This window comes from Acartia tonsa, chromosome 2, assembly GCF_053477335.1.
Source record: "Acartia tonsa isolate MP-2025a chromosome 2, ASM5347733v1, whole genome shotgun sequence".
NCBI classification, from domain to species: domain Eukaryota; kingdom Metazoa; phylum Arthropoda; class Copepoda; order Calanoida; family Acartiidae; genus Acartia; species Acartia tonsa.
In genome coordinates this window covers 768,475-790,323 of record NC_137261.1, presented here as the reverse complement: position 1 = coordinate 790,323, position 21,849 = coordinate 768,475, and the positions used below count along the sequence as shown (strand labels likewise).

Below are 21,849 nucleotides of genomic sequence, written 5' to 3'. Positions count from 1 at the left end.
CACACAAAAAATGTTGTCAATATGTTAAAAAATCAGCATGTTTTAAATGGGCGTACGGACTTTCATAACAAATATAAAGTTGTCAGAGAGGAAGGGGAGGTTCCACGCCAAACGTATGAGTCCCAAACGTCGGAGTGGGATAAACGCAGGAGTGGAACAAACGTCGTAGTGGACAAACGTTTTCGACTCCTGTGTTTGTCCACTCCGACGTTTGGGACTCCTACGTTTGGGGTGGCTGTTTCTTATTCTAGTCCCTAATGTTTTGTAATAACGTTTTCTTAAGCGTTGACTTACCAATTTTGAGAACTTTAATTGAATTTTGACTGGTTGTTTCATTAAGCTTAGTGTCCAAACGTTTCAACCACAAATTGTTATCTACAGAATGGGTACTTTGTCGGCCATTGTCTTATCCCTATATATCCCTGAAAGATTGTTCAGAATTGCATATTTGTTCTTTTTCCCCTTCCAATTGCATTTCTTTTGACAAGCTTTTCTATAATTTGGGTCGGTCGGTCCGTAGCTTTTTTCGTTAATTTATGTATGTTAGAATTAACCTATAAATATCAAACTTTGCAGGATGATTTCTATAAAAGTTAGGTACAATTTAAAAAGCTTAGGTATGTCCATATAATATTTGTTGATTTTTAACTTTTTGTCATTTTTTGTTTTTTATGATTATCCTATCCTATGTTTGTGATTTTTAGAATTATGATTCTTACAGCAACAAGGTAAAGTTATAGACGAAGCATCTCTATAATTAAGTCTTAAACGTAAATGTAAGTATGTCTTTAAGCAGAATTTACTCAATTTTGACACTCTACAAGAGTTATTGTTCGTTTGTCCTTTAATCTGATTTTAAAGCTTCGCTTGTATGGATGTTGTCATCCTTGTAGAGATGAGCTTTTGAAATATTTAGTGTATGTATGATGGCAGAGGTCTAAAGGGATAAGACAAAGGCCTATAATTGAATGTACATCCCCATAATGATACACAAAATTACCTTCTGTAGATTACAATTAGAGTTTGCAACGTTTGGACTGGACACCAATCAAAATTCAATTAAAGTCCCCAAAGTATTTGACCCAACGACTTTATTTTGGGGACTAGTGAAATAAAGAGCTCAATGTCCCCTGCTCCCTCCCTGAACTAAAATGTTGACCTCAATGCAAGTTTAATGCAATATGCTCCACTCAATTATGCATATGCAAGAATTATATCCGTACACAACTGCAAAAAAGTGCGCCATTTTTTTCGCGTAATTCTGTAAAGTAGGGTGCAAAATTCTAGTCAAATGCGCTTATTAGGTCAACCTAATATTATTAAAACCAAATGTATAATATGACCCTCTTTATGTTTTATATTTAGTTTTTACAAAATTTGATGCTTAAAAAAACACTTCAATTATTTAAAAGTCTTTTCTCCAAATTTACAAAAAAAAATATTTTCCTTTAGAATAGCACATAGTTAAAAATTAATAGTTATTTAAGGTATCGTACTATAGACAGCCTCCCGCGGATATCAAAATGAAAAATTATAAAATTTAAACCGGTTATGGTTTTAAATTATTAGCCCTGAGGGGCCGAAAGCCTGTGCTAACAAAACTGGTATTGATTTTATGATTTTTATTTTAATATTCGAGGAAAATTGTCGGTAATACGATGCTAAACATGATTTTTCAGTATGTATGAGATCCGGTTTTCATCCAGTAGATAAAAATCGGTTTCGAAGCTATACTGGCTATTATTCTTTAAAAAATGTTTTATGGAACAAACATACAATAATACAATGGCTTAGAATGGGAAAAGGCTTTTGGTAAAAGATATAAAAGTGCAGGGAGAAAAGAGAGAGAGAGAGAGAGAGAGAGAGAGAGAGAGAGAGAGAGAGAGAGAGAGAGAGAGAGAGAGAGAGAGAGCATATGAAAGTTGAGTGAAGTCGCTGTTAAGTTGCAGGATTTAGCTACGTATATTAAGAGCATCCCAGTCCCCCCCCCCCTTACCCTTTCTATCATGATTTAAGTTTATTGCACAGTAATCCAGGAATTTAGAAAAATAATTTTTTTATAATTTTTTATCCTGTTTTATAAAAGTAATACTCTTTTATTGTCTGTAGCGAAGGATCTCCCTATTTGCTGAACTTATATGGTTCTCCTTTACTGTGAAACTTCTGATGTACCCAGAAAAGGGTTATAACTTTTTTGAGAGAGGGTAACTCCACCTTCCTAAAAATATTGTCCCTAAAAAAAACCTTCATCCAAAAAAAAGAGAAGGGAATGTGGACCAGCTTCCCCATCCTTATCTCTAGTGCCCCTAGAGGCTTCTAGGGGGCGTTGCCGCTAGTTTCTAAAAACAGTGAAGCGATAAAAAATGTAAGGAAACTTTCTTTAAATACGTTTTTACTGTTTCATACTAATCAAAAGATTAACCCCCTTTTGTTGTTTAGTTTGACCATATTATTAGCATAGATTACAAAAATTCAATGATATGTGCAATTTTATCCAAGAAGAACTCTTTTTTTGTGCATTTCCGTAAAGTTGGGTATTAGGTTAGAGTCAAATGCTCTTATTAAGTCAAACAGATCCTAATTATGTACCATTTCATATAAATTTTGTTTTAATTAAGAATACTTTGATGTAACAAGAGCATTTGACTACAACCCAACCCCCAACTTTTATGGAATTATGCAAAAAAATTAACCTATTGTTATAATTTTCCCTTTGCATAATTTTGCACATTTTAAAAAAATCTGCTTAACCCCTATGCAGCCCAATGTAGAAAGTTTGGATTTTGGAAACTACATAAAAGATTATAGAAAAGTTTTCACCAGAATATTTTCTACAAAAATATTATAAAATATTTCTGAGCATCAACAACTTTTTTTTCTTCTCCTTATGGACAGGAAAACGAATTTGAAAATCGTGATCTACACAGTTTGTGGTAAAAATGTTCCTAGTAACGATTATTTAAATAGAATTAGGAATTTTAAAAGCTACTAGCTGCCAAACGGCTAATCTTACATATCATGCCTGCACACCATTTTAAGCAATAATATACAAATAACATGGAATAGTCACTACTTAAAAATGCACAGTAATTTCGCAGTGCAAATAAATGCCCAAAAAAGACTCATATTACGCGTTTTTTCTTCAGTGAAGCTTTCTCTGTGCATAATTTGTTCTTGGCTATTTCAGATTATTTTTAGGCCTTCTTATTCCGCTTAAAAAGGTGTGTGGACATAATATATATGTTCAGCCGTTTGGCAGCTAGCAGCCTTTAAAGTTCATAATTTTTTAGAGGTGTTATTTAGCAGGAACACTTTACCGTGAACTACACCCGACCCGAAAATCGTTATAAAAAATACATTAAGAAAAATCATCTTTTGATAGGAATTGTTTTATGTAATATAGTATAATAGATTACAATTTGATCCCTTTTTAAATGAGAAAAAAGGGATTAATTTATCCTTTGAAGTGTGTGGACCCTTATCAAGAAATACATGTCATTAGATATATTACAAACAGCTTACTGAGTGGTTATATTAAAAAACATATATTTTTAATGATTTTAAAGAGGGTCATTTTTTCATATGTATTATCTGTACAGTTGTGTGTTAGCGTTTATTCAAATGCGCTTATTAAGTCAAACTGTTCTTAGTTATGATCATTTCACATATTATATACATGTGGTCAAAATTAAGACCAGCTTGAATTAATAAACGCATTTCACTAAACGCTTACACACCACTTAAAATACGCTAAAAAATGACCCCCTCTTGATAACAACTTAATAAGCTCTGTTACTGAATGTGTGTGTGTGTATTTAGAGTAAATTAAATCCTTTATATTATTTATCAATGTTTGTAGCCTATAGAAATGACTATATGTAAAAAAAAACTTTACTCTTAATATCAAATTAAAACACAAATTTTATTCTTTCAATAATTTTTTTCTCTAAAAACAATTTTTAAAAACAGAAAAGTCAATTTTTATGACTTTATTATTTTCAAAACAAATAAAACACTAAAATTCTTTTAATCTTATTTCGTACGTTTTTCAAAATACAATTTTTTACTTGTATATTAGATTGATACATAGACATTTTTGAAATTTTGTATACTTACCTATCTACCATTACGCAGGAGGCTCCTTGGAGATGTTTATGACAGAGGATCAGAAAAAGTATTATGCTGCCATGAAGAAGATGGGAAAGAAAAAGCCAGTTAAAGCCATCCCAAGACCAAGGGTGAGCTGTTTTTGCATTTTTAACATATAATAAACATAACTAATATATTTGTTAGTTTTACCATAAGTTTTAAGTATACTGATTTTTTATTTTACTAGTTTTGTCAAACAGAAAATATATCAGATACTTACATTTTAAAAAATCGGCATAAAATATTTTGGATTACTTTTATTGAGTACTTTTTTGCTGAAAATAAATCCTTTGATATCAACTAAAGGCTACGCCCCTAGAGGCCTCTAGATGGGATAAGTTATGTTTTTTTTGGTTTAAGCTGTTTATCACTTTGAAAGGTGGGGGTACCCTTTTCCAAAACAGCTTTAAACCTTCCTAAGACCTATGACAATCTACACTGTAAAGGAGAACCATATTGGTTCAGCAGTTAGCAAGAACCTTCAGTACAGACAGACCAACAGCCAAACAGACAGCCATTCTGTTACTTTATTATAAGGACTAGCGGCTACGCCCCTAGAGGCCTCTAGTGGCACTTTAAATGTTTTTGTTTGTTAAAGTTAATTTTTTATGTACGATACCACCTTATTTGACGCTGAAGTCTCCCAGATTTTAAGAAAATTTTCAATTTTTTTGTCATTTCTTTTGGGAGGGTGGTAGTACCCTCCCCCAAAATAGTTAAAAACCTTCCCAGGACATATGAGAATCTACCCTGTTAAGGAGGACCCGATCGGTTTAGCGGTTAGCGAGATCCTTCGGTACAGACAGACAGACACACAGACAGACAAACATTCTCTTACTTTATTATAAGGACTAGCGGCTACGCCCCTAGAAGCCTCTAGGGACACTTAAGGTAGGAGGGAGAAAAGTCGACCTTATCCTATTTTAAATTTGAGTTTCAAAAAGGTAAAAAAAAAATTTTTTTTTGGAGGGGGGAAGAGGGCGAAGACACCCGCCCCAAAAATAGTTTAAAACCTTCCCAGGACCATTAAGAAGCTTCACTGTAAAGGTGAACAATATAGGTTCAGCGGTTAGCGAGATCCTTCGGGACAGACAAAAAACGATTACTACTTTATATAATAGGATATAAATCTATTGTAGTGGAGACCCCAAGCTATTGTGTTTGGCATTGTGACCAATAAGAAGTTTGATATGATCATCATGCTGTTTATTGGTCTCAACATGTTGACCATGACTCTAGACCATTATCATCAGGAACACAAAATCATCAAAAAAGAATTCCAACAAATCGTCTAAAAGCTTCCAGGGATCTAAAAGGATAGGATAATGGTCGATAAATTGATGTACATCCCATATGATGGCACACAAAATTATCCCTTCTGTAGACTTTAATAAGTGGTTAAAACGTTTGGACACTTAACATTATGAACCATCCAATCAAAATTCAATTTAGTCCCTAAAGTTTTAAAGCTAACGAATAAGAAAACGTTATTATAAAACTTTCGGGACTAGTGTAATAAACAGTCCTTTGTCTCTTCTATTTCTGGGTTTCTTAGATTCTAATTTTCAAACAGAAAGCTATCCATTTACTTTATGTAATAGGATATAACCAAATTCTTCTATGTTGACACATTGTGGTTATTTTGATTTTGTGTGCTCTTTATCAGACTGAGATGTGGAACTTTGCGCTGAACAACTTGAATCTTGGATTTATCTGCATCTTTACCACAGAGTGCGCGCTCAAGATATTCGCGCTTAGACAGCATTATTTCAAGGCAGGGCGCTTTTAATAGGTTTCATCCTAGCAATACCCACTGATCTAAAGGGATAAACAATGACTGAAAAATTGATGTACATCCCCAATGATGATACACAAAATTAATCCATCTGTAGATTACAATTAGTGGTTGAAACGTTTGGGTACTCAACTTAATCCAATCAATCAAATTTCAATAAAAGTCTGGTCTAAAAACTAAACATCCCCGCTTATTTTCTATTTATTTATTTTAAAAAAAGAGTTCTCAGTGCTCGACGAGGAGCTTTGAGGGAAAAACCGCCAAATAATGAGCCAATTAAAACTTATTTTCTTTAGGAACCATGGAATATTTTTGACTTTGTTGTTGTTATCCTATCCATTTTGGGTAAGTTTTTTTTTGTCAGGGCTCGGCAGCCGCGTGTAAGCCGTGTGGCAGCTGCGTGTCAGCCCTGTGGCTGCTGCGTGTCAGCCGTGTGGCAGCTGCATGTAAGCTTCAGTGAAATCGTCATAGTATAACTTTAAAATTCAGCTGGATGTCTAAACTTGATCCCAGTCAGACAATCAATCTACTAAGAATTTTATTTTTTGCACACGATTGGGATTACAATTGAGGCTTATAAGCGGCTGAGGCGCGGCTGCCGAGCCCTGTTTTTTGTTAATTGATATTTCCGACCATTTTATAGTCTTCATAATTACAGAAAATACTCTTTTCCGTTTTTGATACGTTCTTAAACCATTACTTCCGAAAAAAGCAAAATATCTTTTTTGTTTAAAACTACTGTTTGAAGCTCTTTATAGTGCCTTAAAAAGTATCCCGGATGACGTCATGTTAGAAAAGTCCGTCATTAAAATGTGACGTCATTCGGGATTTGTCAGTCAAAAGTTTTAATATTTTCCCCCATTTTTTAGGCAGAAGCTTCCCACTTTTTCGCCATTTGTTAACCAAAAATATTTCCCGTCATGCTTAATTTATATCAAACAGAATAGAAATAAATTGTTAAAATTTCAGGAATTCTACTAAGTGACCTGATAGAAAAATACTTCGTGTCCCCAACTCTGCTACGTGTTGTGCGTGTCGCAAAAATCGGCCGTGTCCTGCGGTTGGTGAAAAGTGCCCGCGGCATTCGCACACTCTTGTTTGCGCTGGCCATGTCGATGCCCGCCCTCTTCAACATCTGTCTCCTCCTGTTCTTGGTCATGTTCATCTTCGCCATCTTTGGCATGAGCTTCTTCATGAATGTCAAGCTTAGAGGCACGCTGGATGAAGTCTACAATTTTAGGTAAGATATTATTTAACTAGCGGCTACGCCCCTAGAGGCCTCTAGGGGCCCTTGAGGAGGGGAGATTCGATTTTTATAACCCAATTTCTTATTTCAAAAGAAAAAGATAAAAATGGTGGGGGGGGGGGTTCTTTTATGTGGTGCCCCCTATCCATTTTAAATTTTAGTTAAAAAAATGTTAAAAAAATTTTTGGGGGGGGAGGAATTTTGTTCGAGGGGCGATTTTTCTTTGGAGGGTGGTGGTACCCTCACCCAAAATAGTTATAAACCTTCCTGGGACCTATGAGAAGCTACCATGTTAAGGAGAACCAGATCGGTTCAGCGGTTAGCGAGATCCTTCGGTACAGACAAACAGACATCCTGCTACTTTAATATAAGGATTAATGTAAATCGATTTTAATTGTAAATATTTTTTTCCAGTATCGCTTAGAAACCGATTAATATCCGATTGATTAGAAAATTATGTATAGCATTGTTATATCCAGTTTTCTTATAAAAGTGTACAATCATAAGATTCAAAACAGTTTTTTTAGCTCGTGCCTTTGGCATCTCGGGGATAAAAAACTGGTTTTAATCGTATGGTTGTAAAGTTTTTCCGCGGAAAGCAGTTTTTAATAACATTCACAATGATATAACATGAGTCAAATGAATTAATAGTTTATTTCTCGCATCGTATCATAAACAGCTTTCCGCGGATATAGAATTTACAATTATAAGATTAAAACCAGTTTTTTTTTAGCCCCATAGAAAGCTGGATATAATACGATGATAGACATAGTTTTTCGTATGAATGAGAACCGGTTCTTATCCACCGGATTCTAATGAATACGAAAAAATGAATACCCATAAATGTGGCGTAACACTTAGCGCAACCATTCGTTCGGTGTTGGGAAGATGATAGGTTGGAATCTCGGCCCAAACCGCGTCATAACTAAAGATGATAAAATTTGTACCTACTGCTGCCTTGTCAGATGCGCGATATTAATAGAAAGAGTGGGGGGGTATTGTCTTGGCCCAAAACAGGCACTACCCAATACCATGCACAGTTATTACTTTCAGATAAAGGTCCTGCAATCAAACTGTTTGCTTAACCCCCTCCCATAGAGGCACAGCCGATAATTTGTAAATAGTATATCACAGTTTTAAAATGTTATCCTCGAAAAAAATTTAAAAAGTTGGTATACTTATATTGCAGTAGAAATAGTAAAAGTTAAACTTTCAAATGTTCTAATGCGTGTTTGTGTGTTTATAGAGATAAGGACAACCATTCTTAAGATAGTTAACATAGAGGGATAAATCTATAAATATGGATGTACTAGAGGCGGCGTTCTAAAATAATCCCGCTATTGGCTAGATTAAATATTAAACCGTATTCATAAATTTTGTCTATCTTTCCTTAAAATATTTTAGGATGCTAGTATTTTTTTAATTCAAATTATCGTCCTGAAATGGTTAAAATGTTTAGTTAAATGTTAAATTTTAGTTTAATATCTGAACACATTACGGACATGTCGCTAGTATCAAATTATTTTAAAAGTAAGTTTTCTTTGATTTACTATTTTATAAATTTTCTATTTTATGAAAATAAATTTAATGCTTTAATATAATTCAAATAGTAACATGAAATAAAAAATAAGAATTTATTCTTCATAGAGTAAAATAATGGGTTTTATCGTCCTGGTCAATGAGAGTTTATTATGGATTATTGGAGCACTATGAGAATTAAACACTCTACTATTGGAAGACTCGAGCTCATTTATAGACGTTTATTTCCTATATAGATCTGTCATGGATCTTGATGCAATAAAGCAAGCCGTTTTATAAAAAAAATCTGTCGAAAATAATTCATAAGGAAAAAAACAGGAAAAGTAGTCGCTCATATAGGTATATGTAGAATAACCAGACAACTACCTGGATTCCTCTGCTTAAGACCTTTTCATCTGCTTATATATTGCTTTCTGCCCTTTTGTAACGACTTGGCTGTGTTAATATTCCCGAAGCAATCAGCTGATTTCAAAGACTCAATTGAAAGTCGGCACAGGGTCCTCGGGATGTGACATACAGCTATTTAACACCTTCCCCTCTATTTTTTTTCCTTTAATAATAGAGAGATAATTCCCCTAACGAAAACTATTTTGTCCGTTTATGTCTAATTAAGAGCAAGAAAGTAGCTATGTGAAGTTATATTATAAAGAAGAACCATATCGGTTCAGCGGTTAGATATTCAACTGAATATGTTTTACTAAACTTGCCCCTGTCATTGTGTGTGTGTGTGCGTGTAAGTGTGTGTTTAAGAGCGTGTTTTTGAGTGTATACAATTTTAAACTTTTCAATTAGATTAGGAAAAGAACAGTTAAAACAACTTTTATACACTTTCATTCTTCATCTATCTATCTTCTTTATATCCAACTATCTTTGTAACTAGCGGCTACACCCTCTAGACGCCTCAAGGGTCGTGGGAGGGGGGTCCGGGAGAGGTGGGGATAGGTCGACAGCCACAATTGTAGTCTTAAAAAGAAAAAGTAAAAAATGTTGGGGGGTTTTTGTTTTGGGGAGATTTTCTTGGGATGGTGATAATAACCTCCCCTAAACTAGTTATTAATCTTCAAATGACCTATAAGAAGCTACCCTGTAAATTAGAACCAAATCTGTTCGGTACACATGCAAATTCCGCATAGACAGACAGAGATCCTTTTACTTTATTATAAGGATGAGAATAGTAGAAAAATAGAAAAAAGAATGGATACAACTGATTCTAAATATATCTTTCTACTTTTTAAACATTTATTTAACACTTTTAAAACAAATATTATTTTTTTTCAAGGCCGTCCATGCTTTTTAATTTGGGGGGGAGGGGGGGGTAAACATTTTTTAAGGGGGATTAATTTGTTGTTGTTTTTTTGAGGGGGGGGGGGTAAATTTTTTTTTAAATGTAAAAAAGTACTATTAAATATTTGGATCAACTGCAGTTCACGGTAAAATATTCCTGTTAACGAACATTTCCAAAAATCTATGAATTTTAAAGGCTGCTAGCTGCCAAACGGCTGATCGTACAGATCATGCTCGCACACTGTTTAAGCGGCATAAGAAGGCCTACAAATAATCCTGAATAGCCAAGATCCAATGATGCACAGGGAAAGCATCACTGAAGAAAACACGCGTAAAATAGGTATTTTTAAAACAGTGTGCGGGCATGATCTGTACGATCAGCCGTTTGGAAGCTAGCAGCCTTTAAAATTCATAGATTTTTGGAAATATTCGTTAACAGGAATATTTTACCGTGAACTGCAGTTGATCCAAATATTTAATAGTATCTCATTCCTATACATGAAAACACAATAATCAACTCACAAAAAGAGAAAATTCAATCAATCTTTATCTTTAGAACCTTTGGACAAAGTATGATCTTGTTGTTCCAAATGTCGACCTCAGCTGGATGGGATGGAGTTCTGAATGGCATCATGGATGAAGAAGATTGTGAGCCAGGTATAAAGATATCTTGATATCTATCTATCTTTACATTCAATGTCTCATTGTCTATCTATCTATGGAGTACTGAATGGCATCGTGGATGAAGAAGATTGTGAGCCAGGTATAAAAGTGTCTTCCTATCTATCTATCTATCTAGCTAGCTGTCTTTCTATCTATCATTCTATCTATCTCTATATATACATACTAGCGGCTTCGCCCCTAGCCTCTAGGGGTTTTGCCCCAAGAGGTTTGATCAAACCAATTTTTCTTATTTTAGATTTAAAATAAAAAAGAAAAAAAAAATTTTTTGGGGGGTGGGATTTTTTTTTGGGGGGGGGGTAATTTTAGTTTTAAAAAGAAAAAAAAATTTTTTTTTTTTTGGGGGGGGGGGTATTTTTCATTTTTTGGGGGGTTAGGGGTGTCCCACCCCCCAAGAAAATAGTTATAAACCTTCCCGGGAACTATGAGAAGCTACCCTGTAAAGGAGAACCCGATAGGTTCAGTGGTTAGCGAGATCCTTCGCTACAAACAAACAGACAAACACACAAACAGACAGACAGACAGACATCGTTCTACTTTGTATTATAGATATATTTATCTATCTCAACATCTACCTATCTATCTATTCAGCTAATTATTTATCTACATAATAGTATTATGCTATTTTAAATTTGGGATCGAAACATTTAAAAATGAAACTAATTTTCTAACTTATTCACCTTTAATTTATAATCAATATATTAAAGTCTCTATGCTCTGAGTTGAAACTAAAACTGCATTAAGTTTTATCGAAAATAAGTCTCCTTCGCGTTTGGTCATATTTTTGGTTTTTAAATCTTAAACCTTAACTACAAATGTTTTGAAAGAAAACATCTCTTCAAAAAGGAAATGTAAAAAGTTAAAAATAAGTAACAATGTAGATGTATGCATTGCCTAGAAATTAAGCGCCTTATTAAAATATATATTATATTTCATATCATAAGGTTTTTTAAAAACTATTTTTTGGTTTCCAAATTTTTTTACTAAAGAAATGATTTGCAGTATTTTGAAATTATTCTTGACAAAATTTTGTATAGGTAAAAGTTAAGCCTAGTTTTCTCCTCATAAATTATTAAAACTCTTGGATCTATTACAGTTCGCGGTAAAATGTTTCTGATATCGATTATCACCAAAAATCTATGAATTTTAAAGGCTGCTAGCTGCCAAACGGCTGAACGTTCATGTCGTGCCAATCCTTCATTTTTAAGCAGCATAAGAAGGCCTACAAGTAATCTTGAATAGCCAAGATCCAATAATGCACAGGGAAATCTTAGCAGCCATTAAAGTTCATAGATTTTTGGAGATAATAGTTACCAGAAACATTTCACCGTGAACAGCACTAGATCCTAACTCTTTTATTGATTATGTAACATGTTTACGACCATTACATTACATAATGCTATTATATTGCTATAAAAGGATAATATTTAAAGTACAATACTCTCTTTATGTTTTTAATATCAAGCACTTGTATAATATATAGTTGCCAGGGTTGCAGTTATATGCAAATAGAAAATAAAATCTTTTTCAATTATTAAAATTGATAATATTCACAGAAGCAGCAATTTTGTTTGTCGTCAATGGGGATTTATATCAATTTATCGTCCATTGTCTTCCCCCATAAAATTCCTAGGAAACTTAAGGATCAAACGTTCCTTGTAGTATAAAATTATAATCAAATGCTATTTTAAAGTCAAAGATACATTTATTCTAATTTAAAGTATATAATTTTTACTAGGGTTAGTAGTAGTAGTTGATATTTTTTGGTATTAAATTTATTATGAAGAATTTTAAGAATTTTTTTCAAACCACAAATTAATTATTTCCTATTTATTTTACTTTAATTCATATAAATATGTAATTTTCCAATCTAAATATATAAAATTTGAAAAAGGATAACTCTATCATAATATTTGAGGATTCTCAACTTTTTTGGTCGCTTCTATAACTTTCAATTTGAAATAAAAGTATACAAGGATGACAACATACCTGAAAGCGAAGCTCTGGTAGGACAAACGAACATTAACACTTGTGGAGTATCAGAACTAAATAAGCAGAATATAGATCTAAACAAAATTGTAAGTAGATTTGTAGCAAAACTGCTTAAATACAAGATAATGTTTAAGGAAATACTAACTTTTTTAGGACTTATTCTAGAGTTGCTTCGCTTTTAACATTCTATCTTGTAATTCTAATCAGTAATTCCTTAATCGTAACTAACTTTTATAGGAATCATCATGCAAAGTTTAATCGATAGGACAATTCTAACATGCCTAAATTAAAGAAACGAGCTAACCGTTACAGACGTACGGACGGACCTACCCTAATTATATAAATGCTTTGCTTTTAAAAATAACTTCAGACAGATCAATCTACCATTGTTAATTAATTATGAATAATTGATTTAGCCAAAATTCAACTTTTCCAAACAGTTTCATAACTTCAAAAAAGTTTAGGTAAAGGTGTAAATTTCAACAAAATAGAAAAAAATGGAGAGAAAAAAAGATGATATAATGTAAATAAAGGTTTTTTTAACTACAATAGTTTCACATCTTATAAGCTTAACAATGTTTAAATGGTATAATTAATAGATGAATTAAAGAATTATTAGAGCCACTTCAAAACAAATTTTTACATTTGGGAAGCAGCTTATAGTGTTTAATAAAAAATGACGCCATTCAATACAAACGACCAATGATAGGCCATTATACATTGTAATTGACCAATGGTAAAATCTATACTGGGCTATCATTGGTCATTTGAATTATATTAGGCACTATAAGATGCTTCTCTATAAGTAGAAAGTTATTCTTTCTTTCATTTTTTTGAATTTTTTTCCCTGTTTAATGCCATATTTAATTTACAATTCTTTCATGCATTTTTTTTTATTATTTAAAACACAAACCGGTAAACTTGAATAAATATACTTTTCAGCTTTTTAGACATTTATTTGCACTGTATGAACATCTTACTCTGAAAATGTAATCTGAATTAATCAGATATTCTGATGATTTATGATAGTATTGGCAAAACTTACAAAATATACATACAAATCTCTAGACCTTTAGCTGCCCAGTTTTTAAAAGCATAGCAACTCTATAATTGATACCAGAAAGTCCGTATGTCTATTTAAATCACAAAATATTTTTATGTGATATGATCATCCTATTCATTTGATTTTTTAATACTGATTCCTATTTCATCAAGGTACAATGTCATACACTAAGCGTTTCTATAATAAAGTCCTAAAAATGTAAGTATGTTCATAAACAGTAACCTCTATTTAAGCAGTTTTGTAACAAATTTACTTATAATTTTGTGTAGACTTATTTATTTACAATCTGTTTATTCAGTTCTGACACTCTGTAAGTGTTAATGTTCGTTTGTTCTACCGTTTCAGAGTTTCTTTATTTTATCAAAAAAAATGTTGGTCTTTGCTCTTTATTTATCTAATAATAGTCATGATTAAAAATTGAATTTTTGTAAAAAGGTTTCATTTAAAAAATGACAATCCGCCACCTCCTCTTTTTTAAAATAAATTTTCCAAATTTTTTTTTGTCTCTCATATACCTAACCCTGCGGGTATACACAGTACTTAATATAACCCCCCCTTTTTTTACCAGTGCTCAAAACGTTACTTTGTGTAATAGCGCCGAAATTTGTTCAAAAGCATTTCAGACTTATTTAATAAAATACAATAAATCTATAGTATAGATGAATAACCAGACAACTACCTGGATCCCCCTGTTGGGAACCTTTTTCGTCTGCTAGAAAATTGCGTTCTGCTCTTTTGTAGCGACTTGGCTTTGTTAATATTCCCGACGATATTGGTTGATTTTCGAATGCCCAAATGAAAGTCGGCATATGGTTATTTAACCCCCTTCCCCTCTATTGTTTTACTCTAAATAAGATACATATTTTTTAGCTAACACCGAGACCGGTTACTCCGGGAACTGTGGCAACACCGCCATCGGCATCACTTTCCTGCTCAGCTATCTGGTCATCAGCTTTCTCATTGTCATCAACATGTACATTGCTGTCATCCTCGAGAACTACTCACAGGCCACGGAAGATGTAACGGTGAGTTTTAGTGTTTTCCCCTAGGCATATAACTAGTTGCTTTGACCCTAGGAGAGGGCGAGAGATGTAGGATTATAGCCTAAAACCACTTCAATACATTTATAAAGCTTCCCAAATAAGTGCAACTCTTTAGGGAAATTTTAAGATCTTTAATTTTATATCATAGGATAAGTTTTTTTATGTTAAACATAGTTCTCCAATAAAAAAAAAAACACTGCGATCTTTTAACCATAATCGGGGCCGGTAACATTATTGTAAAAAAGATTATAAAATCCGCGTCCAATTGAAATCTATCTGAACAAAAACCAGTTGGATGTGCAAAAAAATTTACTTTACATGATATTTAGTACATGTAATTGTCCTAATAAAAGTATTTCAGAGTCAACTTAATAAACAACTCCTTCCCACCCTAAGTGCCCATCAAAATCTTGGGAATGGCAAAAATCGTAAAAAACTGCCGCCATTTTTTGGGTTAAAAACTAATCATAGGAACTTCTTTGAAGATTTAAAAATAAGCACTCCCCCCCTAATTATGTTAGCCATTGATTCAATAGACGTATGGACTAAACTGAAGCGAAGAGTAGCTGTTCTACTGCAAAGTAGTAAAACTTGATATATTTCTGTTATAGATGTATGTGTACATGCAGAAGTAAACGGTTATGTAATAGTAAAAATAAGGCTTAAGGGGGTTTAATAGCCCAATAATATATATCAGCAATATTATCGAATATTTGTTTTCTCTCCCTCCCCCCTCTCCTCTCTCTCTCTCTCTCTCTCTCTCTCTCTCTCTCTCTCTCTCTCTCTCTCTCTCTCTCTCTCTCTCTCTCTCTCTCTCTCTCTCTCTCTCTCTCTCTCTCTCTCTCTCTCTCTTTCTCTTTATTGATATGATAATAATTTGTATCTTTTTTATACCTATATTAATACAGATTTGATTTGTTATTTCCATTTTTATCTATACCTAGCTTCGCCCCTTGCATCAAGAGACTCTGTTTTCAAAAAAGAAAGGGATGGGCTCATAACAATAGCCTAGAACCAATCAAAGTCTTAAATTCAAAAACTAAAACAACCTGGGACCTATGTAAGCTTCTCCAAAATGTATTAGTGGACAGCCAGATCTTTGTTTTAGAACGATAACCTTGCTACCTTAGTTTTAAACCTACAGACATAGTTCTTCTTTTCATTATAGATGTCTATCACATATATCCATCAGTCCATCTATCTTTGGTTTGATTTATTTATAAGTTTGTTATGTATTTATTATTTAAATTCCCTACCAATTGATACATTTCTTTATAAGGGTGTCCCATTGTGTAGTGGTTAGCGCACTACGCTGTAGTTGGGAGGAACCGAGTTCAAGTCCCCACATAGACTTTGCACTTGGTTGAAAAATGCTGTCGCAATTTGTCAGATTATGATCACGCAACCTTACCTGAGATGCACTAAGGTTGTAAGGAGAGAGATTTGTAGGAAGTTAGGATTCTACCAATCAAGCAGCGTTCCCTCGTCCATGCTCCTCGTATAATAGTGTCATTAATTAGGGTGGCTTAAGATGGAACACCTGCAAAAACTTTAGGCCAGGGTGATGAAATAATTGAGTAGCTTTCACGAGAATTGTGGGTCAGCTTGTAATGTAACATAGAATATAATCAGCTGTGCTTGAAGCTTACCAATCTAAGATTGGCCAAAGGATTCTCACTTCTTTCAGTCTCAGTTTGCATCTGAGTCCTAACTTCAGAGAATCAGGGCTACAACATCAACATTTCTTTATCTTTATCATTTACTAGAGACGATTATGACATGTACTATGAGATTTATCTATTTTTCTATCTATCTAACTGTCTATCTATCTATCTAGGAGGGTCTAACTGGTGACGACTATGACATGTACTATGAGTTTTATCTATTTATCTATCTATCTAACTGTCTATCTATCTATCTAGGAGGGTCTAACTAGAGATGATTATGACATGTACTATGAGATGTATCTATTTATAGATCTATCTAACTGTCTATCTATCTATCTAGGAGGGTCTAACTGGTGACGACTATGACATGTACTATGAGTTTTATCTATTTATCTATCTATCTATCTAGGAGGGTCTAACTGGAGACGACTATGACATGTACTATGAGATTTATCTATCTATCTAACTGTCTATCTATCTATCTAGGAGGGTCTAACTGGAGACGATTATGACATGTACTATGAGATCTGGCAGCAGTTTGACCCAGAAGGAAGTCAATATATTAAATACAACCAACTATCAGGAAAATACGAACTTATATAATTTATTTTTTTTTATTTAAATACTAGAATCCTCTAGGGGCACCTAACTCCCATTTTTAAAAAAAGTAACAAAAAATAGGGAGTTTAGGAGCATTTTTGGGAGGGTGGAGATACCCTCCCTCAAAATATTTAAAACCTTCCCTGGACCTATAAAAAGCTTCACTATAAAAAAGAACCATATCGGTTCAGCGGTCATAGCGAGATCCTTTGCTACAGACAAAAAAAGTTTACCACTTTTTATCATAAAATAAAATAAAGTTATGAAATTAAATTTGATAAATTATATGTAATCTAAATATACTGATACGGCAGTTTTAACATTATAAAACGGGGGTCATGTATTTTCCGTAAAATTGTGTGTTATCGTTTAGTCAAATGCGCTTATTAAGTCAAACTGTGCTTAGTAATAGTTGTTTCATATTATACATATAGAAATTGAACCCCTTATTACAAAAAAAATCTAAGAATGAAAAATTATTTAAGTCATCTTTCCTTCTAGACTTTCTGGACGTTTTGGAGCCACCCCTGCAAATTCACAAACCCAACAAGTTTAAGATAATCAGTATGGACATACCAATATGTAGAGGAGATCTGTGCTTCTGTGTTGATGTACTAGATGCTCTCACTAAGGAATGTGGCTGTCAAATTAAAATATTCCGGGGAGGGGGGGGGGGAAGGGGACATTAGGCTGTTTATTACACTAGTCCCCAAAGTTTTCTTATTAGTTTGGTTAACAACTGCTAGGACTTTTATTGAATTTTGATTGGTTGGTTTATAAGTTTCCAAACGTTTTAATCTCTAATCTAGGGAGGGGGTAATTTTGTGCATCATCACTGGGGAATTTCATCAATGTATCGCCCATTGCCTTATTCCTTTATATACCTGATAATAATCACTAGCCGTAACTAAATTGAAGATTCACTTATAAAAAAAAATTGGGCTCCTATCATATTGCATCTACATTATTTTTAAAAAAACCCGCATTTTTTACTCATATTTTAGGTTAGAGGAAGTTAGAATATTCCCGCAGAAATAATAACAATGTTTAAGCGAAAGCCTCAAATTTCTATGCTTTTTTTCAACAAATATATATTTTTATGTAAAAAAAAGAAGCAGTTAGGTATTTTTACTATAAAAAAAAATGAAATTTGACAACCTTGATTTTAGGACTTTTTCGCTCGCAAAGGCAACCCTGTGGAAGAAACAGCAGAATTAGGAGAGGTAAACAACAAAAATTATTTATTGAATCGTTTTATAGACAGCTTTCCACGGATATTAAAATGAAAAAATTAAGATTAAAACAAATTTTGTTAGCCAGGATGGACCGAACTGAGTCTATATATCTATGTATATGTCTATCTATCTACTTTTAACTATCTATCTATCTAGGTAACAGCACAGGCAGATAGGCCTGGCTATTCTCCAATATCCTCTGTGTATCTGACTATCTATCTAACTATCTATCTGTCTAGGTAACAGCACAGGCAGATAGGCCTGGCTATTCTCCAATATCCTCTGTGTATCTGACTATCTATCCAACTATCTATCTGTCTAGGTAACAGCACAGGCAGACAGGCCTGGCTATTCTCCAATATCCTCTGTGTATCTGACTATCTATCTTACTATCTATCTGTCTAGGTAACTGCACAGGCAGATAGGCCTGGCTATTCTCCAATATCTTCTGTGTATCTGACTATCTATCTAAATATCTATATGTCTAGGTAACTGCACAGGCAGATAGGCCTGGCTATTCTCCAATATCCTCTGTGTATCTGACTATCTATCTGTCTAGGTAACTGCCCAGGCACCTCTGTGTATCTGACTATCTATCTAACTATCTATATGTCTAGGTAACTGCACAGGCAGATAGGCCTGGCTATTCTCCAATATCCTCTGTGTATCTGACTATCTATCTGTCTAGGTAACTGCCCAGGCACCTCTGTGTATCTGACTATCTATCTAACTATCTATCTATCTAGGTAACTGCACAGGCAGATAGACCTGGCTATTCTCCAATATCCTCTGTGTATCTGACTATCTATCTAACTATCTATCTGTCTAGGTAACCGCACAGGCAGATAGGCCTGGCTATTCTCCAATATCTTCGACCTTGTGGCGACAACGAGAAGAATATTGTGCAAGGTAATTATTCAGTGAGGGAGGGGACATTGGACTGTTTATCACACTAGTCCCCAAAGTTTTATAACAAAGTTTTCTTATTCGTTCACATAACAACTTTGGGAAGCTTTATTAAATTTTGAAGGTTGGTTTATTAAGTTAAGTTTCCAAACGTTGAAACCACTAATTGTAATCTACAGAAGGGGTAATTTTGTTAATCATCAATGGAGATGTACATCAATTTATCGGCGATTGTTTCATTTAAGTTTGATGAAAATCTTAAGATTATTAACCAGCGACCATGGCTCAGCACTTGCAGCCGTTCGTCGTCAGGGGGAGTTGATAGGTTTAAATATCGTTTAACATCGCGTCATAACAAAAGACCTTAAAAATGGTTCCTACTGCTACTATGTCAGGTGCGAGACATTAGTAAATAGTTAGAGTAGGATTAATGCCTTGGCCCAAAATAAATTACCATACACAGTTAGGACTTCAAAGCCAAAGGGTTAATGGGTGTTACTTAACTTAATACCCCGGGTGTTTGGGCTGAAAAGGAGAGATTTGGCTCCCCCGTAGCTATTCTGGATTGTTGGACCTGGCGTCCTTTAAAGGTTTATTTATAATCTAAGGACTATAACCTATTGTCATATATGTTGCATACAACAGATTGCTCATGATCAGAGAGAGAGAGAGAGAGAGAGAGGACAATGGGCTGTTTATTACATTAGTACCCATTGTTTTATAGTAACATTTTCTTATTTGTTGGATTAACAACTTTGGGGACTTGAATTTTGATTGATTGCTTCATCAAGTTGAGTGTTAAAATGTTTCAACCCGTAATTTTAATCAACAGAAGGGGTAATTTTGTGTATCATCATAAGGGAGGTTCATTTCTACCATTATTTCTTATTCATTAAACATTTAAATTAATTGTCAATTTATTTGCTTTAGAATGATACAATCAGTATGGCGTAAACAATTCAAACTCACCCGTGATATCATGCCACCGCCCCCTGGCAGCCAAAACAACAATCCGCCGATGCCGCCAATAACCCGCCAATCCTCGGGCGGGTTTAGCGGTATTGCCTCCCTGCTAGTCCGCCCGGGAAGTGCCAGCCTATTGTTCGGCGGAGGTGGCAGTGGAAACGGCGGGATAACTGCGCAATCCGCCGCCAACTCCGTCCAAGCGCAGGCCAAGGTTATAAGCGAGGTAACGCAGCGGTTAGCGCGCAACATTGCATCCACGGTGACCGGCGGAAGTGTCGGCGGCAAAATAAAATCCACCGTTTCCATCAGCTCGGTAACGTCAAAAGTGAGTGATCGTGATACGCCAAAAGACGCCAATACAAATCCAACGGCCAAAGAGGCCGACGGTTTGATGATAGTAGAGCCGATTATTTCACAGCCCCCCAAATCGGCGGCAGCAGCAGCTTCGGCTTTGTCCAGTAAGCCGCCGGCGGTGGAAACCCAAGAAAGTTATGATGAGGAGGTAGGGGAATCAATCCCGTTGACTAGCATACGTGAATCGCCGCCGTTGAGTAGAAAACAAAGTGTTAAAAAACGGCGGGAGAGTGACGTTGAAGGGAGATAGTAAACCCCCACCATCCCTCCCCATACCTCAAACCTCCAAAATAAAAAAAGTGCCCCATACATTTAAGAAAATATAACCGTTCAAACCCATTTTTTATATATCATGTGATTAGAAAAGATTGTAAAGTATCTGCGCTATTTTAGAAAATAGTTAATACTGCAATTATACTAAAAAAATTTGTGATTTAAATTTGTGTCTATAGTTAGCAATCTAATGAAAACCAACTTTATATCTGATTAGATAGAAAAAATAGATTGATAGATAGATAGATCTACTTTGTATCTAATAATATGTAAATTTATATAGATAGATGAAACACAATTAAAGTAAATGTAATGTAAGATTATACTGTAATAACTTATAATGTGAAAATTCTATTATAAATTGTTATCATAATTGTATAGATATGTTATTTCAAGTTAAAGTAAATACTAAAGTAGCTGCGCTACCTAATACTAAGGGCTTTACTGTTTGGCCCTTTTATCCTTTTTCCAGAAAGCAAACATATATTTTATCCCTCTATCACTTTTTCTCCCGGTGACATATCAAATCCTATCCCTTTTTTCTCCTCTACTTTTCCTCAAAATTTGTAAAAGGCAAAATATGATATTGGGTCAGATCCTATAAAACCTTTAATCTCCGCCCGACACCGCGTCATAACTAAAAACGTTAAAAATAGATCCTAATGCTGCACATGCCAAGTGCGCGACAGAAATAGTTAGAGTAGGGGGGAATGTCTTAGCCCATAAATAGGTGCAGCTCATCACCTTGCACAGGTAGGACTTCTCAGACAGGGGTAGTGCAAGAGTTGGTTGTCTGTTGGAGGTTACTTAACCTAATATCCTTGGGTGATAAAGTATCACATCCCATTACAAGCGGATTATGCTCTGGATTAGCTAGATGATCATCTAAAAATCGAAGGAGAATCCCACCCTTACGAGTTAAGGAGACTTTAAATAATTAATTAATTGTTAGGAAATAATTATAGGATTAGGCCCAATCAACTTAATCAAGTTTAAGTTAAAAATTTTCTACTTATTTTTATGTAATGTTACTATAGCTAAAGTAAATGAAATATG

General features: G+C 34.2%; 1 protein-coding gene across 1 annotated transcript in view; it reads left to right on the top strand.

Moving 5' to 3' along the window:
• Positions 1 to 21,849, top strand: part of para (sodium voltage-gated channel paralytic) — a 311,186-nt gene extending 289,337 nt beyond the window's left edge. The window contains exons 49-60 of the mRNA XM_080152120.1: positions 4,135 to 4,238; positions 5,289 to 5,402; positions 5,816 to 5,923; positions 6,241 to 6,289; positions 6,914 to 7,184; positions 10,570 to 10,670; positions 14,620 to 14,774; positions 16,946 to 17,042; positions 17,561 to 17,689; positions 18,227 to 18,282; positions 19,124 to 19,203; positions 20,131 to 21,849. Coding sequence (XP_080008246.1) covers positions 4,135 to 4,238; positions 5,289 to 5,402; positions 5,816 to 5,923; positions 6,241 to 6,289; positions 6,914 to 7,184; positions 10,570 to 10,670; positions 14,620 to 14,774; positions 16,946 to 17,042; positions 17,561 to 17,689; positions 18,227 to 18,282; positions 19,124 to 19,203; positions 20,131 to 20,770 — 1,904 coding nt within the window. The 3' untranslated portion in view covers positions 20,771 to 21,849. The remainder of the gene's footprint in view (positions 1 to 4,134; positions 4,239 to 5,288; positions 5,403 to 5,815; positions 5,924 to 6,240; positions 6,290 to 6,913; positions 7,185 to 10,569; positions 10,671 to 14,619; positions 14,775 to 16,945; positions 17,043 to 17,560; positions 17,690 to 18,226; positions 18,283 to 19,123; positions 19,204 to 20,130) is intronic.